At 40.5% G+C, this 17777-nt stretch overlaps 2 protein-coding genes across 7 annotated transcripts in view; one reads left to right on the top strand and one right to left on the bottom strand.

Annotated features, from left to right (window-relative positions):
- The window catches only part of FBXO9 (F-box protein 9), a 46855-nt gene extending 38330 nt beyond the window's left edge, over positions 1-8525 (bottom strand). The window contains exons 1-3 of the mRNA XM_077162074.1: positions 8130-8525; positions 2905-2991; positions 572-728 (exon numbers count right to left, since the gene is read on the bottom strand). Of these exons, the coding sequence (XP_077018189.1) occupies positions 572-728; positions 2905-2991; positions 8130-8132 (247 nt within the window). The 5' untranslated portion in view covers positions 8133-8525. The remainder of the gene's footprint in view (positions 1-571; positions 729-2904; positions 2992-8129) is intronic.
- The window catches only part of LOC143684790 (uncharacterized), a 30913-nt gene continuing 20583 nt past the window's right edge, over positions 7448-17777 (top strand). The window contains exons 1-2 of one of the 6 annotated variants that reach the window (XM_077162076.1): positions 7448-7615; positions 8239-9245. In XM_077162076.1, the coding sequence (XP_077018191.1) occupies positions 7597-7615; positions 8239-8510 (291 nt within the window). In that variant the 5' untranslated portion in view covers positions 7448-7596 and the 3' untranslated portion in view covers positions 8511-9245. Of the gene's footprint in view, positions 7616-7738; positions 9246-13029; positions 13294-17777 lie in introns of those variants that run through there. The other 5 variants (XM_077162075.1, XM_077162077.1, XM_077162078.1 and 2 more) reach the window with 5 other exon arrangements.

The following is a 17777-nucleotide window of genomic DNA, read 5'->3' as shown; positions in this document are numbered from 1 at the left end:
ATTAATGCATCACTGTAAATTTGTTAGACTGAAAATATAACAAAATATTTCATTAAATGAAGACCTTTGGAAAAGGCATTAATATTTGAACAAGGTTTGTTCCCCTTTTGAGCTTCCATTAATAAACGCTGAGGCAACAATCTCTTAGAGACCTGGTGAATCTTAGAGATCTTTAAATTAACAAAAGACAGTTCTATGAAGAGATGGAAGATGGAGTACCCACAGGAAAGAATCCCACACAGTGGTGGCACTCTCTCAAGTGGCTGGAAGCAGTAGCAAGGGATACTCAAACAAGTATAATAACTGTCAAGGTCTTTCCGTAAAGAGAAAAGTTTTTGTTTTACTTTACAGGTTACGTACTTATGTTACCAGAGTTGGACGATAATGGTTACTTACTTATGTCGATGAACATTTTAATGTGCAAATAAAAAAAGTTAATTTATTATATGGGGGGGCTACAGTTACACAGGCTACCTGAAGATCCTAAAACTAGTGAAGCAGTGCAAACCAGCACCAGCTGTCACTTTCAATAGGCACGCTTTTCTGGGAGTTATGTTTGTTATACTTAACTTTTCCTCTTTTGCCAGTTCTTGCTTGCCTTTGGTATCTACTGCTTTCAGTAAAGAGCTTCTTGTTGATCCTCTGCAAGGCCGACTCTCTAAATTGCTAGAGCCTACACCTGGGGCAAGTTCAAACATCCACTGAGCTCGGAACATCTGGAGTTGTGCCTAAGGGGAGAAGAGTAATTTAGGAGTCATCAAAGAAGAGTAACTCAACTCTGGAACAATTTATCAATATATCTAACATCTATTTCCACTTATATACTTATTATTCTAAGACCAGAAAATACTGTCTTTATAAATTATTCAGCTAAAACTTACTAATTACTTATTATCTTTTAAAATAATTTTCTAATTAAAACTAAAGAAATTATGAAAATTAGCTAAAAGCTAGAGCCTAACATGAGTTAGGATACACTTCAAATGAGTTAGAGCCCAAAATGAGTTAGTCTATACCTCAAAAGATTAAGGGGATTAGAGAACCAAATTTTAACTGGAATTGAAAATACAAGCAATCATTTACAGACCAAATTTGTAACCTTTCTAGTCTTTGCTTATCTGGAATGCCCATCTGGTAGACATTAAGAGTGATGCTAAAAATCCTGTGAGCTCAAAGCCTTTCTTTTTAAGAAATATTCCTTTTTTTTTTCAAAAAAGGAAATAGTTTTTTAATATGTAATATTTTTAAAAATTAAAATACAGAGAAAGTGAAGTTTCCGAGTGGTAGACTCTAATGTGCAGGCCAAACCCCCTTAGGAATAAAGAATTTATTACCCCACCTGCTGGGAATGTTACCAAAGAACAGCCCTCACGGAGGCCCTTCTGGGTCATTACCTCGGCCTGAGAGCACTCCTTCAGCAACACCCCACAATCTTCTCAAGCCATCGGCATTTAATGACTGATCAATGAGATGGTATAAAAATTCAGCCCTCTCGCTGCCTCTCAGGCCAACCCTGAAAGGTTATTCCATCTTCAGAACTCCTCCGAGGACTGGCTGAAGCGTTCCATTGAGACTCTACTGCAGCGCCACCTTTTCTTCTGTCTGCACCGGCTCCCCTCCCTTCCTTCCACAGGTGTGGACCCCAGGAGCTCCTGAATAAACCTCCTGCTTGGCAATCTCCACCTCAGAGTCTGCTTCCTGGGGAAGCCAATCCAGGATTCCCTTCCTCTTATCGAGGACTACTGCTAACAGGGCTGTGTAAAGCATTACTGGCTTTTAAAAAAAATTGGGCATATAAAATAAATAAGTTTTAAAAATAACTTGTCTCCATAGTCCACCCTCCTCCTTCTAACACAGAGCAAACACATCCCTGACCTACAGAATCTTTAGAAGCACTCAGTGTCTACTAGAGATGCAGCTCAAACAGATGCTAGAAAGCTTATGAGGTCAGTGAGATGCACTCAAGTAATTACAGTGAATATTTTTCTATTTCAGCACAAAAGCTTTACCTCATCCTTTTATATAATAGCATTTAAAAGGACATATGATCATTACCTAACACCAGTGATAGATATTTTGATTGTATTCCATTTATCCTATATAAAATATGTTACAGTGAATATCTTCAAAAGTAAATATTAATTTACTTTCCCCTTTATGTGTTTAGGGATAAATTCCTGGAAGTGGAATTGCTGCATCAAAGGGAATGCATGCTTTTCATTTCGATACATATTGGCAGTCTGTCTTCCAGAAGAGTCGTAGCAGTTTACACTTTCACATACACTGCAGGAATGGCCTCAAAACCCGGACAACAATGGGCATTATTCACCAAATTGACGGATTTTTAAAAAATGCATCTCATTGTAGATTTAAGTCATATTTTTAAATTATTCATGAAGTCAATTATCTCAATTGTTTTACAGCCATTAACATTACTTTTTCTGTGAATTGTTCATTTATAGCTTTTTTTTTTTGAGTGCATGGTCTAGGAATCGAACCTGGGTCTCGCGCATGAAAGCCGTGCATTCTAACCACTGAACTACCCGTGCACCCCCTATTCACAGCTTTTAATTTTGTGTCCTTTTTATTAAAGTTTTAAACTTTTAGGTGGTCAAATCTGTCAATCTTTTCCTTTAAGGCTATGTATGTATGGGTTTTGAGTTACATTTAATTCCTGATTTGAATACTCTAAATCCATACAGCAAGCTTCATAGCAGCAAAGATTGATATTTGTTTTTACGGAAAAAGAAATCTAAAACAAGCTGTAATTTAAGTCCTCTATAAATCAGTATGAAAACACAGTTAACTTCTAGGCAAACAAGAACCCCCAAATCTTCATAATTATGACAATTTTCTGCTTCTGTATAGAGAAGGAATAAAAATTATACAATTTAAGAAACATGCCTGCAGATCTGTTTCAGCGGGGCTTTCATTTTCATCATCATCTTCTGCTCTGACAGTATCAGAATGACAGTCTTCCTCAGCTTCTGCCTGAGGTGGGGGAGACAAAATAATGATCAAGAATATGCAAACACCAATGTCCCCTTGTAATCTGTATCTCAGGTTCAGTTACTTGATATTTAGTACCATAATGTCAACAGTGTGCAGACCCCACGTTAAGTAGAAAGGTGCTAGGATAAGATTCAGAACCTTACTATTTATTTATTTCTAAGTTTGGCAAGCATTCCCTTTCCTTGAAACCACATATCAATATTACATGACTCTTAACATCCCTCATCTAGACGATTGTATAAATATACAACTTTTACAGTGTGACTGTGTGATCGTGAAAACTTTGTGTCTGATGCTCCTTTTATCCAGGGTATGGATAGATGAGTAAAAAATATGGATTAAAAAATAAATGATAGGAGGGATAAGGGTTAAAATAAACTGGGTAGATGGAAATACTAGTGGTCAATAAGAGAGAGGGGTAAGGGGTATGGGATGTATGAGTTTTTTCTTTTTTTTCTTTTTATTTCTTTTTCTGGAGTGATACAAATGTTCTAAAAGTGATGATGGTGATGTATACACAACTATGTGATGATACTGTGAGTCACTGATTGTATACCATGTATGGATTGCATGTGTGTGAAGATTTGTCAATAAAAATATAGAAGAAAAAAAAAACTTTCACATCACAAATTTTAACATCAATATCATTTATCCCCAAAGGAATCTAATTATATATAAAATGACAATCCAAGCCCATTATTAATTATAAATCATTCGATATATGATCAATGTAATTGGGCAAACGAGGCCAACTACTTCATATAACTATTCACTGATAATCTACAATAAAAATTCATTTTTCTTAATTTAATGCATTTTTGATTGACTAGAACAGTGAAATGTATTATCAAAGTAAATCTCTAAGAAAGTGAAAATCCACTGTCAACTGTTTAAAAGTGTATTTTTTCTCAACATCAAAATGCAGCAAAAAAGATAAAATAGAAAGCCTATGGTTTTCTTTTTAATTTTAAAACAAAATAAGGAAATATATGTATTTTAAACTTTTTACAAGAAAAACATTTAAACATATTCAAAAGCAAAGACAGGCTCCCAGTCCATGCACAAAATAAATAAATAAATAAAATAACACCCAAATGCCCAGGAACCAACTTCAATAATTTATCATGTAAAAATAATTCCTCATTATCAGAAAGTTTATTACCAATTTCTCAAAATGTCAGATATGTAAAATATACATTTTTAGTTTGTGGAAATCAAGATTCAATTAAGGTCCATATATTGTTGATTGGTTGATATCTCTTAACTCTCTTGTCGTCTAAAAGTTTCCTCTCCTCTCACTCTTTTTTCTTGCAATTTATTGGACAAAACCATGTCAGTTTTTTCTATAGAGTCTCCATCTGTCTGGATTTTTTTAGAGGTGTTGGTAAATATGTTCCTGTGTCCTCTTATTTCCTATAAATTTTAGCTGGATCTATAAATGATTGATTAAATTTAGGTAATTATTTTGTTTTGTTCTGGCAAAAATACCTCATAGGTGATGTTTTCCATCAGGAAGGAATGTTTTGTGATGTGGGTGACAAAATGCTAGGGCAGATGTTACAAACATAATTGTTTGAGTCCAAATAAAGTAAAAAACTAAACCCAAACAAGTTTAGTATCTGTAACTTTCAGCAATTACCAAAACAGAAAATACTGTAACATTTCAGACCAATGAAACATATAGTAACTTCTGGACATATCCTTTTGGGTAAAATTTGATACACTGTGCTCCAGTTTAAAATGTTTCTGTAGGAGGTTAAAAATCAACAGTGCTTAGGGCGGGGTAGAAGGATAGTTCAGTGGTAGAACTCTCGCCTGCCATGTGGGAGGCCTGGGTTGGATTCCCTGTCTGTATACCTCCCCCAGAACAAGCAAACAAGCAAAACAAACAAAATACAACAAAACAAACAAAAGTTGAACAAATGGTGCTGCGATAACAGGATGGTCACATGGAAAAATAATGAAATGTGACCCCATCATACAGCACACACAAAAAAACCCAACGACTTTGCTTTAGAAAAAAAAACACTTATTGTGATACAGAATTCAGCAAACAGTTTTTGTTTCGCAGATGACTTAAAGACCATGATCCATACATAGATGCCTCCTTTAAATACAAAATGGAATTAAACATTCTAAGCAAATATATGACTTTTGTCTATTTATTAATATTTAAAATGTACCAGGAAATCTTATGTAACAGAGAATGCTTTGGTAAAGTAAACAAGTCCCTTCCATTTTATCTGCCTTATAAATCCAGATTTGTATATACTGGAATGTCTTAAAAGTGGAATAAAGCTGGACCGGCATTACAATGTATGACTTAGGGCTCAGAAGTCACAGTCAGATTGCTTTCGTTTTATCCTTTATTTTCAATAAAGATTTGCTGAATTAAATTGAATCCTACAAGCCAGTGAAAATAAAAAGTTGCCTCAGTCTGTTAGCTAATAGACTATTAACAAATAGAACTTGCTCAACACTTACCATGTTCAGTCCTGTGTAGAAATGTGCAATTAAGGAAATTACTTTAAAGACAGTCATAAATACAATAATAAAACCTATTTAACTTTACCAGTTTCAAAGACGCTAAGTATTACTATTGCAAATTTCAGTTTGAGTTATTTCCTGGGCAAAAATGTTCACATTAGTGCAAATTTTTTAACACGCAACCACATATACTTGTACTACTCTACAACTCAGCATAAATAAGCCTTGATTCCTATCTTATCTCTGGCTACCAGACTTAAAACAGAGGCGGTACCTGCAAGACTTGAAATAGTTACCATAACTAGTGTACAGTGCTTGGCACACTATCAAGGTTAAACTGGTGAATAAATAAATGAATCACCAAGAAACTTTCAGGAAACTGAGCTGAACAGAACATTTAAACACTTAAAATACAGTCAAATACATTTTTTTTTCCTGAGGCTCTTTAAGCAGGGAACTTTTACAAAGAAAAAAATAAAGAATATTACTGGTAGTAAAAACATAATAAAGAACTTATGGAGCCCATTGACAAGTATATTTCTCTTCTCAAAAAAAAAAAAAAACAACAACTTTATTTACTGTTATTTATAAGTACAGCTAATGGGAGAAGACCTGAATTTCCTACGATAACTTTCAAGGCTCTTAGAGCTTTTCCTAACTCTTTGCCCAGCAGTCATACTAAAGCGCCTTAGTTTGAAGAGCTTCCCATGCTCTCCACATTGTGGGCTCTTGCATGGGTTGCTCTCTCCATCCAGAATGCCTTATCCCTCCTCTCATTTGGTTGCATCTATTCATCCTTCAAGATTTAGCTCAGGTCAGGAATCATCCAGTAGGAAGCATTTTCTAATCCTCCAAATTGCTTCTTTTGTGTTCCCCTAACACTTGGTCTTACTTTGTATCACAACATTTATGACTGTACTAAGATTAATTTTGTCTCCTCTGTGAGAGTTACTGTACCAAGAGCAGAGATCAGGACTTATTCATTTTGTAACTGGAGAGCCAAACACACTGCTTGGTTCACAGTAAATGCCTGACTAGGCCTCAGTTGTCTCACCTGTAAAGAGAATTTGGATTTGGTGATCTCCGAGATCTCTTCTCATATGTGATATTCTAAAGTTTACCACAAATCATTTTACAGATTTCGATTATATTGAAGACTGAGTACCATACCAGGGTCTAGTACTGTACCAAGCTATAGGGATAAAAAAAAATCTGGTTGAAGAAACAAATAAAATGCTATATGAATACAATGCATGTCTCATAGATGTATGAAATGAAGAAGGAAGTCTATAATATAGGTAGCATCGTTCTTCCCCCGAGTTTCTGTGTCAGAATTCTAATCCGTTACTACTTTTACTTTTATCCTAGCCATTTAAATATTATCACAAAAACACCAAGAAACTATCAAACTTGAGGATTTTTAGATTTTGTCAAATCAAATACCACTTGAAGTAAGTAGGTCTTCAGTGGCGACCCAGAGATTTTTACTTTATTTTTCATTATCAAGTTTGAACTAAACACATCTCACTTGAGTAGCTCATGTTCTTTTGAGTAACTCATGTATTCATCAGTTTGTTTACTCCTGTTCCACAGATAAGATTATTGTGATATAAAGAATAAGAGTGCTTAATTCTGGTGAACAGAAGCTCTTCTGAAAGTGAACTACTTCTGAAAGTTTAGGGGCAAGACTAATGAGTGCTTTTTCTGCTATTCTCCAGGTTAATTTAATAATAACAACAAACCCTCAGTCAACTATTCATTTATTCAATAATTACTTGAGTATCTACTATGAACTAAGTAGTTGGGCATCATCTCATCCTTAATACTCAAACTTGGCCAAAGATTAGTTTCTCGGGTGGACAATTTATTGGAAACCAATGCGAGGCTTTCACTTGCACAAATACGGCTGCATAGGGCAGCGACTACATATTCCAGCATGCAACAGTCTCGTGGAATTTGCTCTGTCAAACTCCGGAGATTAGCTCAGTATCTTCAATTGGACGGCGCTGACGCTGCTCTGGCCCTCACGGCTGTTGGAGAAGGTTCCTTCAACTCCAAGCTGCCAGGACTGCCTGCCAACACCTCCCCGCCACGGCAATGACGCCTCACAGGGCAGGTGCGTCCTAAACGCAGGAATCCTTACAGAGCCCTACACCCTCTGTGGGTATGACTTTCCGGGGGGGGGGGGGGGGGCAATCAACAAGTGTCTCTGCTAGCCAAGATTCTTTCCCGATTTTAGATGCTGCGACGGCTGACCTTAATCTTGGCTCACTGCTCTTGATAAAATCCCTTGACAGGACGAGGGTGGTTCAATGCCCTCAGTGTACCGAGAAGAGGCATATTTCTTAGCTGTTTTGCCCCGCTACCCCCCTCCCCTCACATTGAGTCCCGGCTGAAGGGTTCAGCAAGAATGAACCTAGGGGAGTCGACAGAGCTGTGCACCGCCTCTAGGGTCAGAGATCATTGCACTGGGAGGCCGTCGTGCAGCTCCCACTCCTCCCAGTAGTCCCTTCATCCTCCCTAGGGACTCCCCCTGGCCTGGCCTCTCGCACAACCATCACCCCCCCCACCCACCCACACACGCACACACACCGCACCCAATGGGTCCCCGAGCCCGTTCCCCAGTTTACCATGCTGGCGTGCGCAGACGGCCGCGGTCCAGAGGCTCTGTGCGCCCCCCTCTGCACCACACCCCCTGGGGAGGGGTGCTAGATGTCTACTTCTGCCTGTTTGCTGCAGCAGGGCTTAGCAGAGTTCTCGGTCGGAGAAGCGCACCAGGCAGCGGCAGTAACTGCGGGCCCGGCGTACGGCAGCCATCTTCGCGGGGCAGGGGGCCAGATCGGGGCACGCTGAAGCGGCGACGGCGGCCGGGGGCTGGAGGAGCAGAGGTGCGCCAGCTGCCAGCCGAAGCGGAGGACTGTGCGAGCACTGGCGCGTCCGCCCCGCTGGAGACCCCGGACACCGCCGCGGAGTTGCCCCCTAGGCTGCGGAAACCTGCACTGGAGCAGTGAGCATGCGCAATGCCGCCGTCGCCGCTGGTCCGGCGAGCTCGGCCGGGATGCTTGGCCCTGAGTGCGCCACTGCGCCGCCTGGAGGTTTGCGGATGGGTCTACTGTGTGCGCAAGCCAGTCCTCGGGCGAGGGCACAAATTAGCCCAACCTCAGTCCACGCATTTGGTTCAGTGGGCACGCATACAGACTTGAACAGGCATTATCTCTAAAATATTGTAACCCAAATTTTGGGCTGAGACCCAGCCGGCTGTCAACTGCACTAAAGGGCATCGAAGTGGGTGCTTCGGACGGTCACCACACAGTCCTCGGGAAATCTGGCTAAAGTCCAGCGCCAGAAATGCCGCGAAACAGTGAGACTTCGCAATAGTGGCAAACTGTTATAAACAAACTTTTAAAGAGCACACATAGGTCTGGAGGTTGAGGAAAAGATGAGCTTAGGAGAGGAGCGAGCAGAGGCAATGGACAACTCAGTTCAACACGAAGATTGTCTCACTACAAATCCCATCGTGCAACGGTGGGGGGACGGTACAGTTCCCAGGCCCTGACAGTGGAATCCTGCGGTGACTTCGTCCGCGTGGCATTCAGGGATTTGTAGTCTCCTTGTCTGCGATGCGCGCGGGAGCTCACGCAATGTCCTCGCTCCACCTCTTAAAGTGCAAACTCCTGATTTAAGGCTATATTTGTCAGACTTCATTTTATTTTTCAGACCATGTTTTATTAAAAGTTTAAAAAAATTAACGTAAAGTTTGAGTGTGTTCTATGAAAACCCATAGTCTTTATAGTTTTTACTTACATCCAGCAAACACCGAGTTTTTAAAATTTCTCCTCGATGCCTGGGGCTAATAGTTATCAAGATTCCAAGACATTGAAGGAACTCATAGCGTTTAAAATTACTAATCCCTTTGCGAAGAAATGGAGGCAAAAAAAAGTTGAGAGGAGAATACTGAACTAAAATAAGGAAGACATAAGTGCCGTGTCTTAATGTTAGGATCCACCCTTCGGATGGGTGAGTTTTTATTTACACTGTACATCTATAAAAAGTATCTTTACGTTTAATCGAGGCCAAAAACTTAATAGATTTTAGTTTTAAAGGACACTCCAGAGCTGAGGATTCTTAAAACTGACATTCCTCCCAATGATTTCTTTAAAATTGGATAATGACATTTAAATTGAAGAAAAGGGTTTGATATAAGGATTTATAACAGAAGAAAATAAAAAAATGTGACATATTGGAAAGGTCAGTTTTGCACATGAAGAATGAAGTATTGAAATATTTTCAGAACTAGTCTATTTCGTTAAATCTGTTGAATATTACCTTAAGATATCCTGGTCAGTTAGCATGGATGATTTTTATTATCCTAGAAAGCAATTAAATAATGCTTAATAAAATAATTAATAGTTGTAAAGATAAGGTGAACAAATATTTTATTCAATAGCTGTTATGCTTCACAGCTACTAATTTTGTAATTTAGATCAGTTCTTGTATCCACTGGACCTCTTTATAGGGTTATATTATGTCATCATATATATTTACAGTTTTAATTTTCCTGAGTCTAGAACTTCTGTCCTAAGCCACGTACTATGTCAGGGGATCCTTGCTAAAAGTAGACCATGATGGTCCTTCTGTTGCTTGGACATCTTAATGTCACTAAGTAAAACTGAGGATTTTAGTTACTTTAAAAATCTCCTTTCGTGAGAGTATTATTAGACATATACCTTAAGAATTTGGGGATGATTTCTTAGGCTTCCTCTTGTCTCCCTGCCTTTAAATTATTAATGATTTTCAATTTATGGCAAGGATGTTTTATAGGTAAACTAGTAGATAGATGTTCTATATTTGCTAAGGGGCTAGATGACCCTTTCATATTTGGGAAAGAATGTCTGAAGAAGTGTGATTGTAATGGTCGAGAAGTGTTGGTGGAATCCCTTGGAGGGATGGGAGAAAAAAATATGGAGCTATTGGGCTTTACCACCAGGGAAGCTGCTGTTGCTGTGTCAAACATTGGGGACACCCAGGTCAATGGGCCAGGACCTTGATCTTGAAGCTTGCTCTTCAGAAGCTTGTGTATGTGGCAGAGAAGCTTGACCTACCTATGGGTATAACTGGGAGTTGCTTCTGGAGGACCCAAGTTTTGTTGCTCAGGTGTGGCCTCTCTGTTTCGGGGCCCAACTCTGTAGGTGAGTTTATTGTGCTTCCCCCTACATGGGGCATGGCATCTGGGAGTGAGGGTCTCCCTGGTGGCATGGGGGTTTCTCTTGGGGATGGGCCTGGCCCTGGCACCATGGGATCAGTGGTGCCGTCCTGGCCAGGTAGGGGCCGAGGGAGTGTGGCCGATAGAGTATCAGTGGCTCAGGGAGTTTGGGTGGAGTCGAGGGGCTCCTCTAGAAGTCACTCTTGCATAGGCTTCAGTTAAACATTGCTACCTATCATAGCTTGCCAAACCCTAACCAAAACCATTCCTGCCAATCCTAAAGAACACCTATGGCATTATATAAGATTCTATACTGGTTCCAAGCACTCGGGTAGCTTTCCAGAAATCTGCAACCTCCAGATGAGACCCTGGGCCAGATAATGCAGAGGGACCAGCCTCTCTACAACATCAACTAGTTCCATCCTCCTATCCCATATTATCAACAGCCCCATCCACCATGTGTGTGTGTGAGGGGAGGGGTGGGGCGGGGTAGAATGGGCATAGCCCTGATACCCAGGGGAGTGGGAGAGGGATCAAGAATGATGGTGGGGTTGTACAGGGATGGTGGGGTTTGGCAGATGAGTTGATTGCTGAATCATTGTATTGATGTTTCTTTTGGTTTCTGGTATCTTGGAGCAGCTAGAAGTTAAGACCTAAAATTGTGGAGTTGTGACCATGCCAGACTCTGAAATCTGTTCTGTGACTGATTGTTGTGATATGCTTTGAAATCTATTGATTTTTTGTATAAATGTTGCTGTGGTAGTTAGGTTCAGGTATCAAATTGGCCAGATGAAGGAAGCTACCTAGTTCTGTTGCTGTGGACATGAGCCAATGGCATGTGAACCTCATCTGTTGCTGATTACATCTGCAGTCAGCTAGGAGGCTTGTCTGCTGTAATGAATGATGTTTGATTTAATTGGCTGGAAGCTTAAATGAGAGAGGTCAATAGCACAGCCAAAGCAGCTCAGCATACCTCATCTCAGCACTCACAGCTCACAGCCAAGCCTTTTTAGATGCAGAAAGGATTCACTCCAGGGAAAGTTGTTGGAATCCAGAGGCCTGGAGAGAAGGCCAGCAGAGATTGCCCTGTGCCTTCCCATGTAAGAAAGAACCTCAGTTGAAAGCTGCCTTTCCTCTGAAGAACTATACATTAACAAAATAAATCCCTTTTATTGAAAACCAGTCTTTCATTGCATTCCAGAAGCTAGCAAACTAGAACAGTTGCTTTACACAAAGAAGAAAAAAATAAGTCAATTTTGATGATAAATGCACAGCAATATGATATTGTGAACCATTCATTGTACGCTTTGGATGATACATGGTATGTGAATATACAAAATATATCAGTTAAAAAAGAAAGAAAGAAGTGTGATTGTCCCATATCTTGTAGGTTTCTTCAACAGGACCAAGGAGAAAGAGGGATTTAGATTCTCCCTGGGGAGGGGGAGAGTCTCCAGTTAAAATTCCAAAGCAAAAATAATGAGAAAATTGATATTGTGATGTATTGGGAAGTTAAACTTACAGAAAGAGCCACAATGTGGCAGAGGATTGCTACCTTGTTAATTAAAATTGTGTTGCTTGTGGCAGTGGTTCCCAACCTGTATTTCCCTGACCAGCAGTATCTGTACGGGGAAACTCTAAGGGTGGGGCCCAGGAATCCAAGCTCTAACAAGCTATCCAGGTGATTGGGTTGCCTTCTGCTAGATTTTGAGAACCACTGGTTTAGGACAATTATGTAAATTTAAATCTCAGACCTCAAAGCAGTTTTTTTCCAGGCAATCCTTACATGGATGATTTAAGGTAATGTCTAGCATGTCTTGATGACATAAAGGAAAGTGTTTAAAAAGTAGATGGTGTTACATTTCTGATACCTAGATACACACTGAAAGAAAATTGTTGTGTAGAGGATACTTAGTTTCTCACCTGGTTAACAATCCAGTCTTCCAATTCTTTCAATCCCAAATTGCTAACAATATAAAAGCTCTTAAAAGTGCAAATGAATGCTGCTACCAGCTAATCGGTTGCCTTTTTTAAAATCAGGAAAACGTTTTCACCTTGATTACCTTCAGTTCAATGTTCTCAGAACATGCATCAACAGCCTCCATTTCTAAACCCTGCTATTTGATGCAACCGACTGCAGCAAGGGTGGCATTTGGAGTGGGAGGTGGCATTCGTGATCCGCTCGCAGCGGGGATCCCGGGTGGGGTCTAGCCCTTTGCAGAGAGAGGAGCGGAGCGGCTCGGCGCCCTCTGGGCGGCCTGGACGCGATGCAAGGACGCGCAGAGCCAGAGAGGGGAGCTGCAGGGTAACTTTTCCCAGGGAAAGCAGTCGGTCGTCCCCACTAGAAGCCACCCAGCCTTTTGTTTGTTTTCCTGCCGGAGGCTGGAAAGCAGCCGGGTTCCTGCTGCACCACCATGCGCCGCACGGCCCGTGCGATTCTCCGGACCTCCAGGGGGTCCCTGCATGGACCTCTCGGCCTCTCTTAGCAGGCATCACCCGGGTTTCCAGTTCCGGAGCCGGCTACTGCGCCCCACTCGCCGAGGAGCTGCGCTCACCGCAGGGGCGGGCCCCCGCCTGAGCTCGCGGCGCCAGTAAGTGGGGGTCAAGGATTTGGGGGCTTCTACCCGGCAGCCTGTCACTCAGAGTGGTGGACTGGAACTGCCTTAGGACCCCTGTCCGGTGGCCCCGAGAGGGACCGGAGAGGGAGGAAGAGGTTAATGGGCTGTAGTTTCTTTTCGCGATCTTGTGGCTCTATCCCTTCTGACAGGAAAACTCCCGTTTCCTGGGAGTCTGGAAGATTTTGATGGGTGTTTACCTTTTGGCCTTAAAGAGGGGGAAGATCCCTGCCCGATTTGAAGCCCCTTTTGAGGAGATGTTGAGGAGTTGCTCTTGGAATTTTCCCGACTAGGCCCTTGGCGGTCCCACAAGGGTCTGAGCAAGAATCCTCACACATTAAGTGCAACCATTTTTCACTGAATCTACAGATGGTGCTCTGATTTCTTTCTCACTAATCTGAGTAGATGTTAGGAGAGGAATGGTGAAGAATTTTTCAGAACAACCTTGTCTTTTACGGTACTGCTTAAAGTTTGACTTTGACACTTTAACATAAGCCGCTTAAATATAAAGTAGTTTATTTGCATCGTTCTGCAGAAAAGAGCATTCACTTCCACTTATAAGTAAAGAAAAATCTGCTTTTGCCAAGCTGGATTATGTTGAGAGAATACCACCTTGAATTTTGCATGCAGGGCTGGATTTCTCTAAGGTGTTCTTTATTTTGCCTGGCGCACTCTTTGTAGTGATGGAGAAGTTTGATAGTTACGATTTTCATTTCTCACATTTTCCAGTGAGTGGGCTTTCAGGGTGTGCCCCAATAGTGAACTGAACAATTGCTGAACATAGAAACAAGCTTTAAATGTATGCAGTCAATATATAATTTATTAAGAAGAATTTGTGTCTCAACCATATGCTTACTGAGCTAGGAGTTAATGTATGCATAAATATGCACATTTGAAATAGTTTCTGAACAAAGCGCTACAATTTGGTGAAGAATTTTGAAGGTCTTCCTATCTGTTTGAGAACCGGCACTTGTAGAAAACTAGGAAGTGGGTCTAGAAATGAGAGCAGTGCTGGGCTTCTTTATTTAAAATGATATTCCGTACTCCTCCTCTCTCTCTGAAGTCCAGCTCTCTGCAGTGACTCTTCCCACATTGCCTTGTCCCCTTCTCCAAAGTAAAAACTAGAGGCTCGGCAGGAGTGGAGCGGCCATGTTTCTTAATGAGAGTGGGCTGGTTTCAGATGGTGGAGGGGTGTGTTGGAGGGTTGATGGAGCTGGTCTGAGTAGGCAGAGCCTACTCATCCTTACCCAGGAACTCAGCATTTAGTCACAAAGAAGTGTTTTCTCTCATTGAGGACTTTTACATGCAGACTGTGTGCAAAAGGAAGGGACCGTTGGGGGATTTAATTATTGACTGTTCAACATCATTAAAGCCCTTTTTACTCCTTCATTGTTTATTTTAATCTCATTGCTTTTTGTCTTTGTTTTTGTTTTTTTTTAATCTTTTTATTTCTTTTCTCTTATTGCTTTTTGAGGTACCAGGTAAAGGTGAAAATTATATCAATCTTGAATGGAATTTCTTTAATCATCTTTTCCTTTATCTCCTTTATCTTTATATTAATGTGTTTTATTTATATAGATCACTCCCTCTGTCCAGAACCTTACCCTTTCTTTCCTACGGTACTGGAGCAGCCTCTCAGCTGGCCTCCCAAGCCGGGCTCTTAGTAAGTCCTCATTAAATGTTTGCTGAATGAATGAATGAATGAATGAGTGGTTGAGAAGCTCCCCTCTCTAGGTCTATTCAGCATAGTTGTTGCCCATCTACTCTTTTTTAATGATCACTTCATCGTGTCTCTCCTTTCCGTTCACCCTTCAGTTCCTCTCCATTGTCTGCTATGGCGAGTCTAAAATAATTTGCTTGATTTCTCAAAGCCTTTCATAATTGGGCCTCACCCTTCCTACATAAATCCTATTTTCAGTATAGCACATATCCTTGCACTGTATATAGTTTGTTCTTCTTGGATCCTGTTAAGGGTCCAGGCTCATTCCCACTGCAATGTCACTGCTCAAATTGCTCCCCCTAGAAACTCCCTCCCTTCTCTACTCTTTTATCCAAATCCTACCCATCCCCTCAGAACCTACTTCTTTGATGATATCTTCTCTAACCACTCATTGCTATTCTCTTTCTTTAAATTCCCAAGATACTTGTTTGTAGCCCTTCATTATATTGGCTGCATTGAGCTTTAGTTGGTTTAGTTCGTTTTAAGCCTCTTCGGCACAGGAACCATATTTTATGCATGGTGACATGGTATTGTGGGCTTTGGAGTTAGACAGAATTGGAGTCAGGGCCTGCTTGCACTTATTAGTTGTCTGGCTTTGTGGAATTCTCCTAGTGTCAGAGTGACACTAGGAAGTGGGCAATGCCTTCCCAGCAAGTTGTGGTGTGAAGCTGATCTACAGTGCCTACACGGTGCCTGGTATATGCTTTACAAAGATATGCTCATCCTTCGACAATGACTAGCAGAGTCCTGAGCACACAGCATAGGTTTGGTAAATGTTTGTGGACTGACTTATAGTAGACGACATGTATTGGCTCAGCCTGGAGGTCCAGAGGACCCGGCAACCATGAAGTGAATCCTTGGGAAATGTTATCCTACCCTTTCTTAAAATGGCTTGAGCTTAGGTTATTCCTGGCTACAGGTCTGCTTCTGGGATCTGTTGCTGTTTTTCCATCTGAATCTTGCCAGGAACACCACTGCTTTTCTAATATGTTTTTTTTTTTCTTTTCACTGCTATTGCGACAAGTTCCTCCATTTCATTTTGCAAGATCTTGCTGAATTGGGGTTGTACCTAATCCTTGATGTATGCCCTTATAAGTTGCATTTTTATGCTTATCAGGTATTATGTGAGTGTGGATATTGACGGCAGGACTAATTTTTGTAGTGGTTTCTTGGCAGATTTGTGGGTACAATGACCTCTCTGTATATGTTGCCCTCTAAGCTTCTTCCTTAACTGTTGATTCTTTCATCAGCACTAATCACTGGCTTCCGAGAAGAGTCTGTGGGTTGAGTAGCAGTAATTTCATATGTATGAGTGAGCGTGCAAACAAAGGTGTGCCTGATGATTTACAGACCTGCTGCTTGGGATTACAATGTAACCCTGTCCCAGGTAGCAGTTGTGCTTACTTTGAAACACAGTTTTAACTTCCTTGTCAAAATGCATGTTTTCTAGAAAATTTCCTTATAATAGAAATTTGGCAAAGCAAATCATTTTCTGGGACAAATTTCATTAAAATGCTAAGGAAGCGTTGTGACAGGAAAAAAAAAAAGTCAGGGATGTCTCTACTAGCAGCCAAAGAAGTAAAAGAAACAGCACAGGTTCATCTGGAGATGATAACTGATGTTAATTAATGTAGACATTCACTATTAATCTCTTTGCTCCTACTGAGCTGCTAGCTGATGCTAGGAAAATAGTATTACTCAACAAATCTTAGGGAAATATTCAATATAAGCAAAAAACTTCCATTCCTGATTTCCTTCCAAGGAAACTGAAATGTCCTTGCACAATAAGTGCCACCCACTGTCAAAACCTTCGTAGAAAGAGTGTCTGTGATAGGATTCACGTATGCAAGCTGGAATCAAATCCTATGTATGTTGACCTATGAAGGTGTCTTGGAGTTTGAAGAAAACATGTCTTTGAAGATCTGCTTTTAAAAAAAAACTAAATATGTTGGTTCAGGATTAATAACATATTCATATGCCTTTTCTTAAAGTGAAAGTGAGGTGCATTTGAGACAGTTTTAATAAGCCGATAAAACTTTTGTTATGTTCATACACACACAAAAAAACAGTAGACAGGGATTCTTTTCCTATCAATTGGGTCTCTGGATCTCAGCTCCTTCATCTGTAAATTGATGGTGTTGGATGATCGTTAAAGCCACTTACAGAGAAGAAAATTCTAATTGTGCAGTCTAGGACGTTTCCTCAACATAATTCTGTGCCCATATTGAACTATGCATTCAAATCCACACTGATTAGCATGTGGTTATATACTGTCTTACTTTACAATTTTCTTAGATTTTAGGTTTGCCATCCTAGCTCAATTTTTGAAAATTGGAAGGGCTACAAGAGTGCCTCACATTTCATTTGGTACTTTCCCCACAGTGTTGGAGGCTCTTAGTAACCATTTGATAACTGTTCATGGATGGTGGAGCGCTTATGACAGTCACATATTTTTGAGGAAAGATAAGTGTGAGTCATTATTTAACCTTTCTATAGGTATAGTATGACCTGTGATAAAGTGCCGAGAACATGTGAATGCCATCATGGTTACTGTAAAAGTAAATGGCCCAGCACCAGAAAGATAGTGTTATGGTGTAAGGTCCAACCACATTTTTAACAGTATCCGAAAGCTGTTATCTGCATGAACTTGTAGCTCCTGAAGATAATGATTAATGCTTTTGTCCTCTTGGGCACTGCCTTTGCTTTGAAAGCAAATTTATTAGAGATTTTACTTGATCTG

Source organism: Tamandua tetradactyla, chromosome 5 (genome assembly GCF_023851605.1).
Source record: "Tamandua tetradactyla isolate mTamTet1 chromosome 5, mTamTet1.pri, whole genome shotgun sequence".
NCBI classification, from domain to species: Eukaryota; Metazoa; Chordata; class Mammalia; order Pilosa; family Myrmecophagidae; genus Tamandua; species Tamandua tetradactyla.
This window is presented reverse-complemented; position numbering and strand designations above follow the sequence as displayed.